General features: G+C 38.1%; 1 protein-coding gene across 8 annotated transcripts in view; it reads left to right on the top strand.

The window, feature by feature from the left end:
* Positions 1–22115, top strand: part of NEK11 (NIMA related kinase 11) — a 237990-nt gene that overhangs the window by 57177 nt on the left and 158698 nt on the right. For all 8 annotated transcript variants that reach the window (XM_032408712.1, XM_032408709.1, XM_032408715.1 and 5 more), the window contains exons 4-5: positions 3886–4004; positions 21979–22043. In XM_032408712.1, the coding sequence (XP_032264603.1) occupies positions 3886–4004; positions 21979–22043 (184 nt within the window). The remainder of the gene's footprint in view (positions 1–3885; positions 4005–21978; positions 22044–22115) is intronic.

Raw genomic sequence — 22115 nt, 5'->3', positions numbered from 1 at the left:
TCACTAAAGTTTGTTTTTTTTTTTAAAGATTTTATTTATTTATTTTTGAGAGGGAGAGAGCACACGAGCTGGGGAAAGGGGCAGAGGGAGAAGCAGACTCCCCACTGAGCAGGGAGCCTGATGCGGGACTCAATCCCAGGACCCTGGGATCATGACCTGAGCCGAAGGCAGACACTTTAACTGACTGAGCCACCCAGGTGCCCTTCACTAAAGTATTTTTTTTAGCAATAGTCATCATTAAATATCTCTCAAAGACAAAATTAAGAAAACAATGCACCTATAGATATTGTAATAAGAACTTCTTAAACTGAGGTATGACATTTTATCAAAAACAGTTGATTTTTACGTGGAAGATGGCTTAGGGAAAGAAAGTCATAAATGCTTTTCATATTGCTGAGTTAAAATCAGACTGCTTCACAAAAAAAATTGTATTTCTTTTGTTGTGTAAGCGTAATTTGTTATCTTAATCTATGGGTGACTTGATTACCTAATTTAAATCCTAAGAAAATAATCTACAGAGTATTTATTAAAGAACGAAATACAAAGCAAATATTTTTCTTAGAGATAAATGTGCAAAATGAAAATTGCAGGGGCAGTTAGTTGAGGGGGATGAGACCCAGCTCTCTGATTAATCTTTTGGCGTTCTGTCTTGTCAACTAAACACATTCCTTGCTTAATATTAGGATCTGGTTCATTTCTCTTTCTTATGGTTCTGCTCAGAGAGCAAGAGGCAATTTGTGTAATCTCCTTTTGACATTTCACTTTGAGGCCCACTATTGAAGACCCTGTTCTTTCTTTATTTTTATTTTTATTTTTTTAGTGCTCGCTTCGGCAGCACATATACTAAAATATTTTTATTTTTTTAAAGATTTTATTTATGTATTTAATTGACAGAGAGAGAGAGACAGCGAGAGCAGGAACACAAGCAGGCTGAGTGGGAGAGGGAGAAGCAGGCTTCCTGCCGACCAGGGAGCCCGATGCGGGGCTCAATCCAAAGGCAGTCACTTAACCAACTGAGCCACCCAGGCGCCCCTCTTTTTTTTTTTAATAGCAATATATATATGTAAATAAATCTCTCTATATATTTATTTATTTAGTCATGGGAAATTGCATGCATACTTAATATCAATGCAGGAAACAGATAAGCAAGTTCCAGTCACCACTTGAGGAGAGAGCATTAGGAGGTAATTTTCAGACTAACACTAAATGTCACCCAGGAAGTGTGCTCCCATCATGGCAAGCTAACTCACAGAGAACATAATTCTGCTCACTCACGAAGAAAACAATACCAAAGCTAATACAAATGTGTAAAATTCATATTTCTATAATTTATTGGGGATAAATTCTAGAAAAAAATGCTATTTTAATACATGAATTTGTCCAAATTTTAGTGTTATTACAATTGGGGCAGACAATTACATATGCAAAGGCTGTTTTCATAGGGACAACTGTACTTATGTATGATCTTTCTAAAGTAAGAAACATTGGGTTGAAGCAAGCAGCTTCATTGATATTTCTATAAGGCAATTTTTTCTTTTTTCCTTTCATGTCTTCTTCTTTTCCTCTCTCCCTCTTCCTTCCCTCCTTCCTCCCGTCCTTCCCTTCTTCCTTCCTTCCATCACTCCTCATCTGAAGCTATTCAGGAAGGACACAGCAACATATATAATATGTAATATTATAGTATATAATTATCTTTCTGACAGTGGGGATATTTTATTATATTCAGAGAATCTAAATGGGGTATTGAAAGGATATCTTGTTTTTTGTTTTAAAATTTGTGTGCGTGCATTTGTGTTTGTGTGAGAGAGAAAGGTCCTCTTGAACAGAAGAGGAAACCTGGATTGGAAAAATATATACACTTACAGCTCACCTTTTATCTGAAGGGCTTTCGTGTCTACTTCACAGGATATTGTCAAAAAATGTTTTGTGCAATTTATAGAAACATTATGACAGTATAGCTTGAATGATCCAACAGAACTTTGATAAACTCTAGGATTAAAAAGAGGGGAGGGATATAAAGGTAGGTTTAGAGAATGAGAAGAAAATGATAGTCTTTTTGACAAGGAGTCAAATATTCGATTCACTGTATTTTTGAATTCCAACAAGCTTTGATCTCCTTGGCCCAGAAAATCCAGCAGGAAATTGAATGTGAGCTAGGGTGCAAGTTGAAGGTTTGATATGCCATTTTTGACTTGTCGTGCCCTTGTGGAAGGTGAGAATATGCAAGGCAAATATTTGCATATTGCACTGAAAGGAAATAAAAAATGCATTACAAATGAGTCAGTTCGTTGACCTAATGTTTGGTTAGAAGTAATTTCCCTTTGATTGTTTCATTGCCTATAAATGCTTCTCCTTTGCATTTAACAGTGAAAACTCTGTCAGGAAGCCTATAAGTAGCTTAACGTTTGGCTCTTATGTTCCTTAGGGATACGGCTTGGTACCTACCTCTCTTCTCTCATGGGGCTGTGTTGTTGGCATACCCTAAAGACCAAAATACTTGCATTTCACTTATTTTTTCTTCAGAGACGCACTTCTGGAATTGTGTTTAATTGTCCAGTGTTTTAAGGTAAAGGGGATCAGGTATAGGGCTTCTCTAAGAGAATTTAACATTTTGCATATTCATTTCTATGGCAGTTGAAATACATTAATATAAGCATAATCAGAAAGGGTCTTATCAGACTCTGCCAGGCAATTTTAGATGTTTGTCATTGTGATCATGATTCATTTTTGGCACCAAATATTATTCTTTCTATCACCAGTGAGTGGGAGGACAGACTGACTAAATGTTGAAATGATGTGTTTGGACCCCACATAAATCAACTGTTGCTGTATTCCTGGGAATTTTACTGTAGTTAAATAGACAAAAGGAGAGTTAAGTCATCCCAAGATGACTTAAGACACATTAGTGTGGACATGCCAAACTGAAAAGAATCGAACCCCAGCAGCCAGTGCCATATTTACAATGTAAGAACTGATATAGTTTCACCAAAACGTAGTCACTTTATATTAAGTTAATATTATTCATTTGAGTCTTATTGGCTTTATATTTTTACTTTGTATATATGTTAGGCTTCTACAGTTATATTAAATTCTAAGTATAAGGAAAGTCATTCTTAGTTTTATTTGGGTACATGCAAATATGTGATGTAATATAATGTAACAAAAATAAATTTTAGGTAATGTTTAAGTAATGTAATAAAAATAAAACCCTTTAGAAGAGTTTTTGTCCTTGAGTGATGTCAAAGATAAACACAGTGGGCATTACTTAAGATGGTGAAAACAGAGTTTATTTGGTAACTGGCAGTCAGGAAAAGAGCTGAGCTCTTTATGATTGTGCACATATTCTGATAAGTGCATATGTGACTGGACCATAAAAAGGGAGACTGGAAGAAGGGGGAAAATGGTGGTGGCCTGAGCAGAGTCAGGGAAGGGAAAAATTACAAAAAGTAGGAAAGGGGTTGGTTCATGTATATCTGGGCTTGCTAACTGGCATTAATTAAAATTAGGCCCCTACCCTTCCACAGACACCAGGAGACAGGTGTGGGCTGGAACAAACAGTAAATTCTTTTGGCAGCCGTGAGTTTTCTCAGGCAGACACTTTAAGGGAGACTAGTGTCACCCTAGGGATGTGGCCTTGAGCTATTAGAAGTGTGTTAGTATTGGTTCAAGTCTTTATAAGCCAAGGTCAAGGCCTAGTTGAGAAGAGGACTCAGAGGAACCTGGCTAGAGGTTGGTCAAGGAGAGACTCCGAGTTCCAGAGTGGCAGTATGCCCTCACTTTCTTGTGATCAACAGTCACTGCTGTATATTAACCGTTGTAGAGAGAGCTTCATTTAAAAATCTTAACTGAAAGAAAAATATGAAAAATTATGCTGCTGTGTTTCAGGGCCGGGATCTGGACTGTAAAATTCAGGAATATAAAGAAGCTGGCAAAACCTTTCCGGAAAGTCAAATAATAGAATGGTTTATCCAGCTGTTGCTAGGAGTTGACTACATGCATGAAAGGTATGTTCATTTGTTACTGATGGACATGATTTTGACAGTCGTGTCTGAACTTGAAAAATGAATTTTTGGGGGTGGAATTGAAAGGAAGCAAGTCCAAAAGTAAATGACTATAGTTAAACATCTACAGTATGCTTTTCCATGAGGAAACTGTTGAATGATTCAATATAGATTTACTTGAATAGCCATTTTTTGTTGTTCTAGAAATAAAGTTGGCCCTGAATATAAGACAGAAACTTGTATTAAACACATTTTCATATATCTGATCATATCCTGTGATTGTAAGCAATTCTCAGATACCTTTAAGCATGCTATGAATTTATCGTATTTTTCAACAAGCTTGAGCTATTAATATCTAGCATGCTTTAAATGAATTTCGTGGTCACCTTAGAATGCGTCAGTGTCACATCCCATGAGCTAAGTGATAGAGGCAGAAGATATTCTTAGGCCTCAGAGAGATAAATACTCAAATCAAAAGTCAGTTTGACATGAAATATCTGATACAGAAGGTCAAAATATATTTTATGAGTTCAGTTGTCTGTAATTTGTAATTATAATCTCTGCTTTAAAAATGTATTTTAAAAACTTTTAATTGTATTTTCCTGAGGTCAAAAGTAATAATTTTTGGATGTTTTAGAGACCCATAAGATGGTATGACCATGTTTGAAAAGATGAGCATACAGAGACAAAAGTAGATACTATGAGATATCCATAGTACATCTTTCAACTTAGGAGTGTGTGCAACATTGTTCTTGAAAAAAGGTTGAAATGTAGAGAGTACGTCAAGGTCTGGCCATCCATGGATGTCAGATAGCTCAAATGTGTTGCCTGTTTTTTCTGAATGCATAAAAAGTAACCAGATAATACTGAGCTTTGCCATGTATCTTCTAAACACATGCTGGATGATACAGATAGGCACTGACTTATTGACAACTCATAGCAATCTTTTGAATGAGGTCAAACTATCCTAAGAAACAGTGATAAAAGAATATCAAATAATCTTTTAATAAACTACCCAAAGCTGCTGAATGTAGGACATATGTGTATACAGTGGTATTGGTATTTCTTTTCTTTTCTTTACTATTCCATGGCATGTTTGTTAGCTAATACATAAGGAAATATGTATATGTATATGTCACATGTGTACATGTCACCTCACATATAAAGGTGACAATTTTTTGTGTTCTATGTACAAAATAAAAAACTGAAATCTAGTTGATTTAGGAACCCAAATATTTGCAATACATTTGGTGTGCTTAATAGTTGAAGTAAATGAGTTTAAAATAATCCTTCAGAGAGAAGATTAAAATATTTTTTTTAATCCTTCAACATTTTAAGAAAGTCATTAAATGGGGCTAAGTGTTTGGATATTTGTGTATCTGTGTTCTTGAAATACCCTCCTTTGTGATTCAGGTAGTAAGCGATGGTGCTTATTTATTATGTTATTATAAACCAATTATTGCAAAGGTTTTCTGTATAGACAGAGAAATTTTAATTTTATACTTAAGTTCATTTATTCATTTATTAAATAGAGATAAATTAAAAATAAGGCCTAACCTTAAAGAGCTGTTAGTAAACTAGCCAAACTGTTAGTAAACTACCCAAATAACTATAAACCCTATAGCCTGATGGATATGCCAGCTGCAGAGTCTCTGCTACATACTTTATAGCCCTGGGCAAGCTGCTTAACCTCTCTGAACCTTTGTTTTCTCATCTATAAAATAGGAATAATAATGGGATTCTCCCTGCTTACTTACAGAACTATAGGGAATATGCACTGAGATGTTATACATTTAAAAAGTTTGCAGTCTGTTAAGTGCTCTGTAAATATTGTTGTTTGTGGTTGTAATTTAATGTAGAAATGAAAGCATAGCCACCAGAAGAGCAAACAAAACAAAAATAAAAACAAAAAAAACCTCTGACAATAACAGTGCTGATAAGGATGTGGAGCTACTGGAACTTATGTTGCTGGTATAATCACTTTAGAAAAATGTTTGATCGTACTTCCAAACATAAACATTCAAATACCCTATGACCCAGTAATTCTCTTCCTGAGATGAAAAATGAGTACCTGTGTCCAACAAGAGACAAGTACAAAATGTCCATAGAAGCCTTATTTGTAATAGCTAAAACACTGAGAAATGTCCATTTAGAATAGAATGGTTAAATAAATTGTGGTATAGTCTTACAATGGAATACTATACAATAAAAGAACATACAATTGATATGCATGACTGGATGAATCTCAGAGAGATGATGGGTGAAAGAAGCCAGATGCAAAAGAGTGCATACTATGTGACTCCATTTACATCAAGTTCAAAAACAGGCAAAACTAATCTGAGATTAACTAACCCAATCTCAGAATAGAGATTAACCTTTGAAGGGAATTTTGACTGGAAGGGGGCACAAAGAATCTTCTGGGATGCTGGAAGTGTTCTATATCTTGACCCGAATGGATGATTACAAGGGTGATAAATTAATCAAGTTTAAGATTTATATATTTTAATGTAAATTATACTTTAATTTAAAACAACTGATAAGAATGCCAAGAAAAGTACACTTTAAGTGCTATAGGAGATCAGAAAAGGGGTAATGATGCTATTTGGGAGAATCAGTGAAGGTCTTGGAAGAAATGATATTTGACCCAAAGTAGGTTTTGAAAGATGAAAGGTGAAAGATGAGTCTGAGCTTTCCAGGATTAGGGAACAGAGTTAGCAAAGGCACAGTACTGGGAAGTCCTGGCACTTTTAGAGTGAATGATGAGTATAGTTCAGTTGGAATGGCTCTTGGGGTACATGAATGAAGTTGTGAGGAAAGGTAGGTTGACATGATGTTGTAGAGGGCTTTATTTTGTAGTATAGACAATAATGCCACAGAAACCTTTTGAGTAGAACTATGATCAGAGCTTCAGGAAGACTGGGTGATAAATTATAGAGGGGAGAGAGGGGAACTCAGGATATCAGTCTGAAACCTTTTAGAATATCCATGCATGAGGTTGTAGGACCTGAAACAATATGACAGCAGTGGGCAGGACATGGAAGGATGACAGTTAACTTGATAAGTTCAAATGACTGGAGTTAAAATTACATAGATATGTGAAACGTGATAAGAGAAGGTCAAGGATGAACCCAAGTTTCATCACCCAAGGGTGAGTGAGAAGTTGGAAAGATAGATTTGAAGCAGTGGTGCTGAGTTTAATGGTGAATATCCTGGGTGAAATATGGAGAGAGTGAGATAGGGAAAGGGGGGGGAAGGAAGATAGCAGGGAGAGAGGGAGGGAAGGAGAGAAGGAGGGAGGATGAGAGAGAGAGACAGAAGAAAGGAAGGGAGGGAGGGAGGGAAAGAGGAAGGAAGGAAGGGAGGAAGGAAGGAAGGAAGAAGGAAGGAAGAAAGGAAGGAAGGGTGGGAGTTAGTTACAAGTGAGGCCCTAGATATTGGGAAAACACCGAAACTTGTCTGTTGGAGTTCCTCTGATATCAGAACCTTGAAACAAAAACTGGAGTGTAAGAAGTTTATCTAGGGGGTGATTTCATGAAACAGAAACCAGTGAGTGGGGAGAGTGAGTGAGATGGAGAAGTGAGAAAAACCATACAGGGCATATTATTGAGCTGGTTGCTTCTGTGGGAAGAGGGATCTGGAGGCAACATTCTTCTGTATGTTTTAGGTTTGGGGATCTTCTTTTTGCATTCTTTCAGAGCTTTTATGAAAATTCTTGCCCATATATAACTATTTTCTAGCACTATTATGAATTTCCTCCTGAAAAATTGCTCACATTTCTGGGAATTTCAGGTGGAAAGGGGAGGCAGTTATCACTATCTTGATCAAATCTCTAGACTATTTTTTGTGAGGTTTTTTGAGTGTAGCTGACACACAATGTTATATTAGTTTCAGGTGTACAACATAGTGATTCAAGAAGTTTGTGCATTATACTCTGCTCACCACAAGCGATCTCCAGAGTAGTTTTTAAATGGAAAAATGCTATATGTTATTCCTAATCATAAATATGTCATCTACTTTTCACTTCTGTTAGTTTTCAATATTTAATTTGTATACTTCTAAATATGTCTCCTCTAGAAAATAATCTATCTCCTGGACAACACAGGAGAAATGGTTGAATTCCTAGAAACCTATAACCTACCAAAAAAGGAAGCAGGAAGAGATAGAAAATTTGAACAGACCAATTACCTACAAAGAAATTGAATCAGTAATCAAAAAACTCCCGACAAACGAAAGTCCAGGACCAGATAGCTTCATAGGTGAATTTTACCAAATATTTATTTTTTTTAAGATTTCATCTATTTATTTGTCAGAGAGAGAGAGAGAGAGCACACAAGCAGGGGGAGCGGCAGGCAGAGGGAGAAGCAGGCTCCCTGCTGAGCGAGGAGCCCGATGTGGGACTTGATCCCAGAACCCTGGGATCATGACCTGAGCTGAAGGCAGATGCTTAACTGACTGAGCCACCTAGGTGTCCTAAACATTTAAAGAAGAGTTAATATGTATTCTTCTCAAACTTTTCCAAAAAATAGAAGAGGAAGGAAAATTTCCAAATTCATCCTATTAGGCCAGCATTACCCTGATACCAAAACAAGATAAAGACACAACAAAAAGAAAAGAGAACTACAGGCCAATATCTCTGATGAACATAGATATAAAAATCTTCAACAAAATATTAACAGACTGAATCCAACAATACATTAAAAAAATCATTCACCACGATCAAGTGGGATTTATTCCTAGGTTGCAAATGTGGTTCAGTATTCGCAAATCAATGTGATACATCACATCAATAAGAGAAAGGATAAAAACCATATGATCATTTCAATAGATGCAGGAAAAGCATTTGACAAAGCACAACATGGATTCATGATAAAAACCCTTAATAACGTAGATTTAGAGGGAACATACCTCAACATAATAAAGGCTTTATATGAAACACTCACAGCTAACATCATATTCAATGGTGAAAAACTGAGAGCTTTTCCCCTAAGGCCAGGAACAAAACAAGGAGGTCCACTCTCACCACTTTTTTTTTGAGATTTTATTTATTTATTTGAGAGAGAGAGAGCATGAGCATGAGCAGGGGCAGGGACAGAGGGAGAGAATCTCAAGCAAACTCCATGCTGAGCATGGAGCCTGATACGCCATGCTTGATCTCACGAGCCTGAGATCATGACGTGAGCTGAAACCAAGAATTGGACACTTAACCGACTGAGTCACCCAGGCACCCCCACTTCACCACTTTTATATAACAGAATATCAGAATAGCTAAAATCAAAAACATAAGAAACAGTAAGTGTTGATGAGGATGCGGAGAAAAAGGAACTCTCATGAACTGTTGGTGGGAATGCAAACTGGTGCAGCCACTTTGGAAGATAGTGTGGAGGTTGCTCAAAAAATTAAAAATAGGGCTACCCTATGATCCAGTAATCGCACTACTGGATATTTACCCAAAGAATACAAAAATGCTAATTCAAAGGGATACATGCATCCCTATGTTTCCTGCAGCATTATTTACAGTAGCCAAATTATGGAAGCAACCTAAGTGTCCATCGATAGATGAATGGATAAGGAAGAAGTGGTATATATGTGTGTGTGTGTGTACACAATGGAATATTATTCACCCATAAAAAATTGAAATCTTGCCATTTGCAACCACATGGATGGATCTAGAGAGTATAATGCTAATGAAATAAGCCAGTGAGAAAAAGATAAATACCATATGATTTCACTCATATGTGGAATTTAAGAAACTAAACAAATGAGCAAAGGTAAAAAAAGAGAGAGAGAGAAAGAGACAAACCATGAAATAGATTCTTAACTATAGAGAGCAAACTGATGGTTACCAGAGCAAACTGATGGTTACCAGATGGTTACCAGTGGGTGGGGCATGGGTGAAATGGGTGATGGGAATTAAGAGTACACTTATTTTGATGAGCACTGAGTAATATATGGAATTGTTGAATCACTATATTGTATACCTGAAACGAATATAATACTGTATTTAACTATACTGGAATTAAAATTTTTAAAAAATAATTAATTAAAAAAATAAAGAAGTTATCTTAATTATCTGTTCTTAAAGCATTTTAAATCCAAAAGAATGATTCTATTAGCATATAGCATAGACACTTACAAATAATGATGTATAAAGCTAAGAATGTTCGGTTTACTAAAAGCTACCTTGAGAATAAGACACTAAAACTCTTCCTGCTGAAGGAAGTCATGTTGTATGAACAAAAAACCCCAATCTCAGTGGCTTACAACAACAATTTCTTGCTCATGTTGCATTTGGCAGCTGCAGATCAGCTGCGAGTCAGCTCTACCTGTCCTGCCATTTCAGTATCAAAACTGAAGGAGCAGCTCCCACGTGGGACGTGCTTTTCTCATGGCAGAGGGAAAAGCAAGAGAGTTAGCAGAAACACTCCGTGGCTCTTGACGGTCCTGCTCAGACATGACAATCACCCCATCTGCTCACATGCTTTTGACCAGAGTGAGTCACATGACCAAGCCCAGTGTCAGAAGAGTGGAGGAGCCTATTCCTCCTGAAGGGAACATTCACTGCAAGTCACAAGAGGTGTGACTGTTTGGGAACAGGAGTACAGACTACCACAATGCTTCATTCAGCTTTCAAATCAAATCTTTCAAACCATAGCCAATATGGTCTATAGTATATATTAAAATGTATTTTGAAAATTACATAGATTATGAGTTATGAAGATTACCTTGGAAACAACACATGTGAAGAAGTTAGGTTTTGGGGCACCCTGGGTGGCTCAGTCATTAAGCATCTACCTTCGGCTTGGGTCATGATCCCAGGGTCCTGGGATTGAGCCCCATATCGCACTCCCTGCTCAGCGGGAAGCCTGCTTCTCCCTCTCCCACTCCCCCTGCTTGTGTTCCATCTCTCTCTGTCTCTGTCAAATAAATAAATAAAATCTTAAAAAAAAAAAAGAAGTTAGGTTTTGCTCCTCTGTTGCAAATGCCTTGCAAATTATTTTAGTGCAGGTGGTTGTTAATTTTATGTGTCAACTTGAGTGGTCCATGCGGTGTCCAGATTAAACATTGCTTCTGGGTATGTCTGTGAGGGTGTTTCTGATGAGATCAGTATTTGAATCCGTGAACTCGGTAATGTAGATTGCCCTCTCCAGTGTGGTTGGTCACCATCTAATCCCTTGGGGGCCTGACTTGAACAAAAGGCAGAGAGGAGGAATTTGCCCCCATTTTCCTGCCTTGAGCTGGGGCTTATCTCATCTTCTCTTGTCCTCAGACTGAGACTTAGACCGTGGATTCCCCTGGTTCCCAGGTCTATAGACTCACACTGAGTTATGCCACCAGCTTCCCTGGGTCTCCCACTTGGAGATTGTGGAATTTCTCAGGCTCCATAATTGTATGAGCCAATTCCTCATCGTAAATCACCATATCTATCTCTATCTAAATCTATATCTGTATTATAGCCTATTGGCTCTGTTTCTCTGGCGAACCCTGACTAATATAGTGCACCAGCAGAGGAGATCAAGAAGATCCTGGAAAAGCTAAGAAAAATGAGGTTACAGAAGAAATAAAGATTTTGTTTACTCCTTTGGAGCTGTCCTGTACTTATTTTAATTTGGTTTATTTATATATTTATAATATGCTAAATCTATAGCATATGGCATAAACACATAAACACAAAAATAGTGATGCCACAAGCTGAATATATTCACAGTTCACTATAAGCTATCTTGAGAATGTAGTACTAAACTCATTCCTCCCTGTGGGCCTGAACCTCTGGCACAGAGGGATGTAACTTTTATAAGGGTGTTTGTGTTCTGAAGGTCCTTACCAACTCCTTCAAGGTTCCATAGGCTGGTCCAGTAGTTGAGGGACTTTGGAACCTTGGACAAAGCTAGAACCACCCAGTCTCTGAAAGTGCAATCCTATAGCCTTTCTTCTCTTTGGTCCAATTAATTGGCTAATGTTTGAAATATCATCATCTCTGGACACCACAGCAGAATTGGGCATAAGGGAATTCCTTGGGGGCAGAGGCAATGTCTTGCTCATCTTTTTTTTTTTGCCCCAATGTTAATTTGGAAACCACTAAGCAAACAACAAACAAAAAACCCAAACTCATTCCTGTTGAAGGGGGAGGAGTCCAATTAGCCTAGATTTTTTAGGATAAAGGTCAGAGCAGCCTCTCTGCAGAGAGCCCATTTGCTGGTGATCTTGAGGCCTTGCTGATTTTGGTGCTTTTACAGTGGAGGAGAGACTGGGGCTGGAACACTTTCCCTAAGATGACTGCCTCATCACCTGGCAGCCCACACAGTTTCCCTGACAGCTTGGTGAGGTTTTGTGCTAGAATGGCCCAATATTCCCTGAGAGGTGGCATCAGGAATTCACTACTGGAAATCCAGGTCAGTAAATATGATGGGGGATGGTGGTGTGCTACCCCAGGTTTGAAGATGGAAAAGCAGAAAGAAGCTGTGGTCTTTGTGGTGTTACTGGTGATTTCCTATTTTCTTCCAGTTCCTACTTTTTAAGGATGTCCTGAGGTCACTTTTTTTCAAGGAGACCCCCCTCCCACCCCCAGTGCCAGGTGTAGGCAGCTCCTGCTGTGTTGGCAATAGCTACGTTTGAAGGGAGCCTGACTCTGCCCCTCTCTTAAAACACAGAGGGGTGGTCATGGTCTTGAGGGCCTACCAGGGAGGTGCTTCAGGGGCTAGGATGGATGCCACATGGCAGAGACCAGCAACAGGGAGTACTCTTTGTACCAGTACCTTTGGCAAGAAGAGTTTGCAATCCACCCTGAGACCCTGCCAGATGTCGGACAGACATGTGGAGAGGGAGCTGAGGTTTAGAAACTATGGAGATAAGTGCTTAAGGGAAGATGAAAGGTTAAATTGTGCGTATCTTTTCCACAGTCCTACTTTGGGTTGAGAGCCTGAGAAACACCTGTTCCATCTACCTTCACAGACTTCTCTTCACTCTCCTGTGGTCCTGGGGACTGAAGGATGTAGAAAATGGCCTGACGGAGGAGACAAAGGCAGGAGCTCTGCCATGTATTTGAGCACAACTGTCATCTAATCTTAGCCGGTCACTTATCTCTCTTGGGCATCAGGAAACTTAGAAATGAGAGGGACCTACACATGGTATGGGACATATGATGTAATAGATGAAGGGCTACTCTGAGCTTTTTAGAAGAAGGGTTTTATATAAGTTGCCTATATTACTAGTCACCTTGTTATTTCTTGGATTTGATTTTTATATGCTTCAAAGGAAAGGATAGTAACTAAATATATGACAAGACTTTCTTGCTGGAACTATTTTTGCTTACTGTAACCAGAAAGCCAGTAAATTATACTTTAACCAAATTTGCCAAATAGTGTGATATCTTGTCTATTATATAGAATTTATTATTTCATTGGAGTGGTGCCAGCCAATTACTTCTCATAACTGTTTTTTAACACATTGTTTGCCTTTTTCTTAAAATACTTAGTGCTGATTTACATACTTATATATTTATATATCTGAGGGCTATCAATGCATTGTTATCTAAAACTCATCTTCTCCTTGTCTAGGTGTCACTGGGTAAGTTTCTCTTGAATGTATTACTTATTCCAAGTTTATAGTACCCAGTCTCCTGGTCACCTACCAAGCTCACTCTTCCAAATTCTAAACCCTTAGATTCTTGGACTCCCTGGTACTCGTAGCTGGAAGAGAACCAGTACCCTCTCCTCAGATCTCATATTAAGAGCTGCAGGGACCAAGTGAATCAACTTAAGATGCTTTTAAGTGCAAGTAACAGAAGCAGCTTAAATCATAAAGAAAATTCATTAACTCACCTAACAAGAAGTGTCCAAAGAGGGTGGTTGACACTGGTGGCTCAGCAATACTTCAAGTTCTTTCCATCTCTTTACTACCATTTTCAGCATGGTTGGCTTTTGTAATTGGGCTTGTCCTCTTGTAGTTGCCCCGATGGCTGAAGCACCACCACGTATCACCCACCCCCATACAAAAGTAACCAAAAGCCAAACAAGATAAAAGGGCCATATGTCACCCTCTTTTTTCATCTTTTATAAAAGTATGGAACTATTTCCTACAGGCTTCCAGCAGACTTACATTTCATTGTTAGAAAAAATTTCCAAAACTTAGAAAGGGCAGAAGAGATTACTGAGTATTCTTTGAGCACAAGGCTGGACTTAGTTTCCTATCATCTGGGCTATTTTATAACTCTGTAGAAGTAGAGGTTAACTTGAATATTTTTGTCTAGAAGAGATGCAAATATTTTTTGTTCACTGGAACAGACAACTCTGGGAATCTGGTTTACGGCCCTGTTGGCCACTGATCAGTTTTGTACCTAACCCAGCTATCCTCTTGTAAATAATTTAGCTTGTCAAAGACTCTGACTCCGTTTTAACATATTACTAGTTTCCTCATTGATTAATGAGTGGAACAAAATCCTTGACATGTGTTCATTTTATATTTTCATAATATTCATAATTTTACCTTTTTGAAAATTGTACTTCAACATTGGCTAGAATTTGGTCATACCATATACCTAAGCCAGTCACCCTAAAGGGAAAAGAGATTACCTCAATTTATTTCCCATAATATCCTCCACATTCACTCCCTTCCCTCCTCATTGCCCTTACCTACCAAGACTGAGGAGGGCCCAGCCTCCCTAGGGCTCATGGGGTTCTGATATCAAGGGAGAAGAGCAAGAGAATGATCATTGTGTAGGTGCTTAATAGTTCCTGCGATACCAAGGGAACCCCAAGAGTGGGCACAGAAGAGGCCAAATTTTATTTAACCCTCTATTTGTTAAATATAATTGTTTTGCCTTTAATCTTTAAGTAGTCAACATCATACTTACACAGAGCCCAGCTCTAGATGTTGTGGGAATATAAGAAGGCACGAGAGAATATTTATTAAAAGGAAAGTTTCTATTTTTTTTAAATTAATGAATGGGCCCCACTAGATGGTATTCATCTTTGTGCCAAGGATAGTGCTTTTAAAATCAACATACATTTATTGAACATTTACCATGAGTAAAACAGAACTATGATACTTTGTGGAGTCATATAGACCTGTCTGTACTCATAGGCAAGTTATTGGGCAAATTCATATGTGGGCAAATTCTTTAGCCTCTCTGGGCCTTGATTTTCCCATCTCCAGAGTAGACATAAGTATAGCAGCATAGCGCTTTAGGTGATAGCACTGGGGGTTATTTGCCCTGAGAAGTGGCCCAGACCTGTGTTGTCCACTTTTATTTTTCCCTTTCCTCTCCATTCTTGAAAGCATTGCTTATTCCTCTGTAATTCTCCAAAGCCTTTAGGAGAATAAAGATTATTTGAATTAGAGGAAACTCCTGGCATCATTCTCAATTCTTCTTTTTATGTACAATTCTAATTGCATTCCCTGTTTGAGTGTGTGGCTATTTGTCTCCATGAAGTAAAGTAGATGGACTTTCTGAGTGGCTTTTCTTTGGCCCTGCTCCTCAGTCATGATTTACAGCTTTGCCCTGGATGACAGAGGTCTGACCACTGTACCGAGGTAACATTGCTACACCTACATTATCACTAATTGTAATGGTAAAAAACCAATTATTTTTATAACTGATATTTCTAGTGTTAACTGATAACAGTACAATTTCGTGGGCATGTACATAAGAGCAATCATTTGTTGGGAGAGAGGTTTCCTTCTGAATGTGAATGTCTATATTGGTAACTATTTATAATTATAAATAATTTTTTAAATTATTATGTTATGTTAATCACCATACAGTACATCATTAGTTTTTGATGTAGTGTTCCACGATTCATTGTTTGTGCATAACACCCAGTGCTCCATGCAGAACGTGCCCTCTTTAATACCCATCACCAGGCTAACCCATAAATAATTTTTAATAAATTGATGAGAACTGGGTTCCCCTCTGCCATCTTTTATAGTTATTTGTGTACTTTTCCTTTATCTCTCCAACCTGATTGGGCATTATGGGATACATGGCCTTGTCTTATGAATCTTTATATTTTTCACATTATGTTATATAGCACATAGCATGTAGTTGGCACTCATTGTTTTTTAGGATTACTAAATGAGCCCCACAAGATGGTACTCATTTTTGTTCCCGGTATAGTGTTTCTAAAGTTAACATACATTTATCGAGCCTCTACCATGAGTAGAGAACAGTGTGGAAGAGTAAAAGGTGATACAGACCTGGCCTGAGTTTTTGCTAAGGCTTCTGGAGGCATTAATATGGCCAGATCTTCTAATCTCTTACAGGCCACTTATATGATTTTACATTCTATTCTGGAAGCAGTGAAGACCCATGGAAGGTTTTTAAGTTAGGGCAAGATTTAATTTTGTAAAGCCACATGCCTATTCCCAGCCTAAGTCTCAGGAATACTGCTCTCAAATTGGGGTCTCCTGTATAGGCCTGACGATTAGATACACCATAGTAATTGATGCATATTATAATCATGAATTGTTAAAAACTATCCTTTGTGATGTCAGGGAATTATATAGTCCATTTTGGAAAAATGTCAATCAAAAATAGTTTGAAAAGTTGAGGCACCTGTACACCCAAGGATTCAATCAAGTTTAACCTACCAGTTTAATTAAATGTTTATAGTGTACAGGGGATAATATAGTCAGGTAAGATACAGACCTTGTAGAGCTTAGGATTTAGCAAGAGTGATCGGTCAATTGTAGAATATGGTGTGAAAAGAAGAACAGAAGTGGGAGAATAACTTGTCTAACTTGTTGATAGTAGTAGGAATAGTGGTTAAGAAAGTGATACAGGCGAGCGGCGCCTGGGTGGCTTAGTTGTTAAGTGTCTGCCTTTAGCTTGGGTCATGATCCCAGGGTCCTGGGATAGAGCCCCTCGCCAGGCTCCCTGCTTGGCGGGAAGCCTGCTTCTCCCTCTCCCACTCCCCCTGCTTGTGTTCCCTCTCTCGCTGTGTCTCTCTCTGTCAAATAAATAAATAAAATCTTAAAAAAAAAAAAAGAAAGAAAGTGATACAGGGGGATACTTTTCTAAGCTTGGGCCTCTAGGAAACAACCCAGGGCAAGGATTGGGATGCTGTTACCTGTCCTGGGTGGTATAGACCCAGGGTGGTGAGAATGAGGACAAATTGAAATGAGCTGAGGATGTGAAGCAGAGAAGTGTGTGTTACTGTACTGGCCATCAATTCACAAAGAGCTGGAGAAAGACAATAGCAGGTTGCCTGGCAGGGATATTTGTATGGCTTATAAACACAGGGGTAGCATGCCTTAGGGAGAAAAAGAGAAAATGATTGCCTTTCTCCTCTTGTCTCCCACTGGTCTACTCCAAAGGAGTTAACTCCCTTGCACTTTTAGGCTGTGTCATCTAGTTCCTTACATTGCCAATTGGAATGCTTGATTCCATGTCCCACAGTGTGGTGTTTCATCCTAGTCCAGATGTGGCAGGAGCCTGAGGGCCTGGCATCCCCAGGCAAGTGACTAATTGGCCTCCAGTACCAGCGCCTTTGGAAGGAAGGGGGTAGTCAGGGGACTCCAAGGAGGTACATGAGGTTTGTATCCAATACAATCCTGAAGGACAAACAGGATTCTGAGAAGCAGAGATGAAAGAGGAAGGCGTTTTAAAATGAGCAGTGACATAAAGGAAGAAACATGTGTGCTGCATTTAAGATAAAGCAAGTGCCTTGTTGGCTTCAACAGAGATGTGACCATTTCTTAGCCCATATTTTCTTGGCTTGTAGTTATTCTTGAGTTTTTTCCCCTTTTAAAAGGTACTTCAAATATATAACTAAATGTTTATTCCTTCATTAGATTTTTTTTTTTTTTGTATGAATAAATAGGTGGAAGAGGAGGCTAGAAATGGAAGACTCCAGATGTGAAACCGTCTTGATTCAGTCAACAGTAGGGGTCACGGACAGTCTTGAGCAGGGAGTGGGGTGTTCAAGAGTGAGGGGGGGGGAAGGATGATGGGGTTTAAACCACTCCCTATAGTTCATCATTCATTTCTGCTTGATAGCCTCACACAACTTCCCTTTTGCTATATTGGTGGTAGCAATAACAATAGAAGTATGAGCAGTAACAGTAACAACCACCGCAACCATGGCTCATCCCATAGCTTCATTCACATCTCTGTTCCAATGTCACTTTCTCCAAGGCCTTCCTGACCACCTGATCTCAACTATAAACTGGCATCTCCCTACTCTGGTTCGTCTCTAGCTTCTTGCTTTGCTTTATTGTTTTAATAGCATTAAGTTAGCAGACATCGTATTATATATATATTCATTTAGTTGTTTTCTGCCTGTTTGCCTTACCAGAAAACTTCATAAACTCAGCGACTTTGTCTTCACCAGTCACTGCGCCACTGTTCTAAGCACCTGATGGGGTTCTAATGTAACTTCGTTGAACTGTATGTGTGCTGTGTGTGAACTGTATGGTGCTGATTCTTTGTAATCTGTTGATGCTTGCTTTATTGATTAGTTCATTGTCAGTTTTTGAAAATATTCCATGTGTGCCTGAAACAACATGCATTTTTAAGTTTTTTGATGAAATATTCAATTTATGTGTATTAGCTCAAGCTAATTGTGTTTTTCAAATCTATAATTGTTTTACTAAAATCTATATCCTTATTAATTTTTTTGCCTACTGAATCTATTAATTACTGAGGGATATATGTTTTTTTTTTGAATTTTTTTATTATGTTAATCACCATACATACTGAGGGAAATATGTTAAAGTTCCCACTATGATTGTGGATTTGTCAATTTCTCCTTAAGTTTTTATTGATTTTTCATAATGTATCTAAGCTTGTGTCATAAGTTGCAGACAAGTACAGAATTTAAAAATTTTCCCAATGGGGCACCTGGATGGCTCAGTTGCTTAAGCATCCAGCTCTTGATTTTGCTCAAGTCATGATCTCAGGGTCATGAGATTGAGCCCCGCATCAGGCTCTGCGCTGAGGGTGGACCTGCTAAAGATTCTCTCTCTCCCTCTTCCCCTCCCCCTTGCTCTCTTTCTCGCTCTAAAATAATAAATAAATAAAATTTTTCTCAATAAATTATTGGATCTCTTTATTATGTAGTGACTTTTTTTTTTTTTTTTTTTTGAGAGGGAGAGAGAGAGAGAGAGAAAGACAGTGCCCCTGCCTGTGGGGAGAGGTGTTGGCCAGGGGCGTGGGCAGAGGGAAAGGGAGAGAAAGAATCTTAAGCAGGCTCCATGCCCAGTGCGGAGCCCCAGCCTGGCTTGATCTCAACAACCCCGAGATCATGACCTGAGCCGAAATCAAGAGTCAGTCACTTAACCAACTGCGCCACCCAGGTGCCCCTGTAGCGATACTCTTTATCCTTAATTTACCTAATACTGCTTTTTACCAGCTTTCTTTTGCCTAGAATATCTCTTCAATCCTCTTGCTTTCAACCTATGTCCTTACATTTTTTTTAAAAAGTGTGTTCTTGGGGTGCGTGGGTGGCTCAGTCGTTAAGCGTCTGCCTTCGGCTCAGGTCATGATCCCAGGGTCCTGGGATCCAGTCCCGCATCGGGCTCCCTGCTCGGCGGGAAGCCTGCTTCTCCCTCTCCCACTCCCCCTGCTTGTGTTCCCTCTCTCACTGTGTCTCTCTCTGTCAAATAAATAAATAAAATCTTTAAAAAAAAAAAAAAGTGTGTTCTTTATAATAAGTGCTTTTTAAAAAAGCTTAGTCCTGTTTCTTTGTGTTTTAATTCATGATTTTAGTCCATTGTGATTAACAATGTATGGAATGTTTCTACCATTGTATTTTGTTACAAACCTTTTTCTCCTTTCCCTGCTTTCTTTTTCTGGTTTTTGAGTGAATGGTGGACAATATATATGAAATAGTGGAGAGATGTTGGGTGATACTATCTTCTTCTGGAGAGGATTAATGTTTTTCTGGGTGGTACTTATAGTAAGGGCAGATCACCTTGAACTAATGGGGGACTGAGTTGGTTTAAGGCTGGTTTCAGACTTTGTGAAGGCTGGCCTAGTGCCCGTTTGCCTTTATATCTAAGAAGTAGTCCTTGAGGGTTTCCAAGACCCTTCTTTATCTTTGTGAATCTCCTGAAAACTCTGCTTAGTTTTTAACCTCTTAGCAGTCACCTTCTCCTTAATGTCTTCCCCTGAACAACTTAGGATTCAGTAAGTGCCTCAAGGGTAAAAGCCACACAGAATGTCAGAGTCACTTCTCTTTTGTTCCCTTTTTTACTGGAAAATTTTCCCCTCAAGTCCTGGCTGCCTTTGTAGCCCTGAACTATAATTTTTGTCTTGTGAGCCCAGGAAAAGTGCTGCAAGCTTTAGGTCAGGGCATTCTGCTTATGTCAACTGCCCTGAGAGGAACACACCATGCAGAATGTTTGGCTCATCTAGAGCATTCCCTTTCTTTCCAGGGTCTGGCTGCTCAAGTGCTGACTGCCTTTGTTTGCCTTAGCTGATCTCTGATATCTTCAAAGACCTACTGTTTTTTTTGTTTTGTTTTGTTTTTAAAATTTTACTCAGATTTTACGTTGTTCAAATGTTTCAGTGTTCTCTGCACAGCTGTGGAAAGTGGGAGATTTAGTGTGAAATAGGCTTACTTCATCATAGTTGGAAGCTGAGGTTTTATTCTTGCATTTTTAATTTCAATCACATTTTTCCCTTAGAAATTCTATTTGGTTGGTTTTCAAATCAGCATCATCTTTTTTTGGATAGTATCCTTTTTCTATCTTATGTTTTTCCATTCCTTTCTTTATGATTTTAATCTCTTAAAATATACTTATTTTATAGTTTGAATCCTTTTAGATTATCTGAAAATCTCAGGGGTGTAATTTCACTGTGTGTTATCTGCTGACTCTTAGTTTGCATTTGCTTCTGCCAGAGGCCCCAAGAGTGTATAAGCAGCTGAGAACCAATTTTTATGTTAATTTCTTGGCTTGGGATTTCTGAAGCCATACAGCTATTGCATATTTGAATCCCAAATGTGAGTGAGCAGAGAGATATGATTATGGAATAAGAAGAGAGAGATTTTTTTCTCCGCTCAGAAGTTCAGACCTGTACAGATCAACTTTCTTGTCGTTTTGTTTACTTGTGAGTGGATGTGTCTTAGGTCATTCTTTCAGGTAAGGTACAAACCACATATGGGATTCTGACATATTTGTATCTATATATTCCAATTCTTCACATTACATGGGTTCAAGGTCTTGGCTCTTGCTTCTATGAGGCCCTTAAAGCCATACCATTGCTTACTGAGCTCAGCACAACCCCCTAGGGCAGCCGAGAAATCAGTACCTACTGCCCACTCTGCTTTTCAGTTTTCTGTTTGTATAAACCCTCAGGGATTTGCTTCATTTTCTTGTAAGCTCAGCTGTGCATATGTGAAGATATTTATAGACTTTATTCCACATTTTTTGGATGTTTTTTAGGTAAATGTTTTCAAGTTGTCTAGTTCTCTGTAATTCCAGAAACAAAAGTCTTAACTGACATAATTTATATTACTGGCTTATACATGTTATCTATTATTAAATATCATCATCAACATTATTATTTCTACAAATACATAAAACCTGAATATTTGGATTTAATATATATAATAGGTTATATATATAACATTTATAGAACATGTAACTATAGATGTTCTATAAAAATATGTATTACATAAATACATTTCACATATATATTTATATATAACATAATATGTAATAGATTATATATAATAGATTACAAAGCTTTATGATAACTGGTCTATCAACTGAGTGGATGGTTAGTAGATACAGTACTATGTAGATCATGCTACAGAAACACAATAAAATTTGGCCTATTGAAATAGTATAAACCACATCACTCTTTTCCCAACTACATGTTCTGCTGACTTTAAAACTGTTTTTAAAACTCCTGTTTCCTCAGGAGAACTAGAAAATGCTATGGATTTGTAGCTATACCCATATATATTATTTATATTAGAAATCAAAACTTTTATATTTTGCATGAAATTTTATGTCCTTTTTTGCCTTTTTGTAGGAGGATACTTCATCGAGACTTGAAATCAAAGAATATATTTCTGAAAAACAATCTGCTTAAAATTGGTAAGATTTTTAAAAATATGTATTCTAGAAACATGGGAGAATATATTCTAGATGTTATCAGTATATCACATG

Source organism: Phoca vitulina, unplaced genomic scaffold (genome assembly GCF_004348235.1).
Source record: "Phoca vitulina isolate PV1807 unplaced genomic scaffold, GSC_HSeal_1.0 scaffold10, whole genome shotgun sequence".
NCBI classification, from domain to species: Eukaryota; Metazoa; Chordata; class Mammalia; order Carnivora; family Phocidae; genus Phoca; species Phoca vitulina.
Note: the sequence above shows the minus strand (reverse complement) of the source record. Positions and strands in the feature narration are given on the sequence as shown.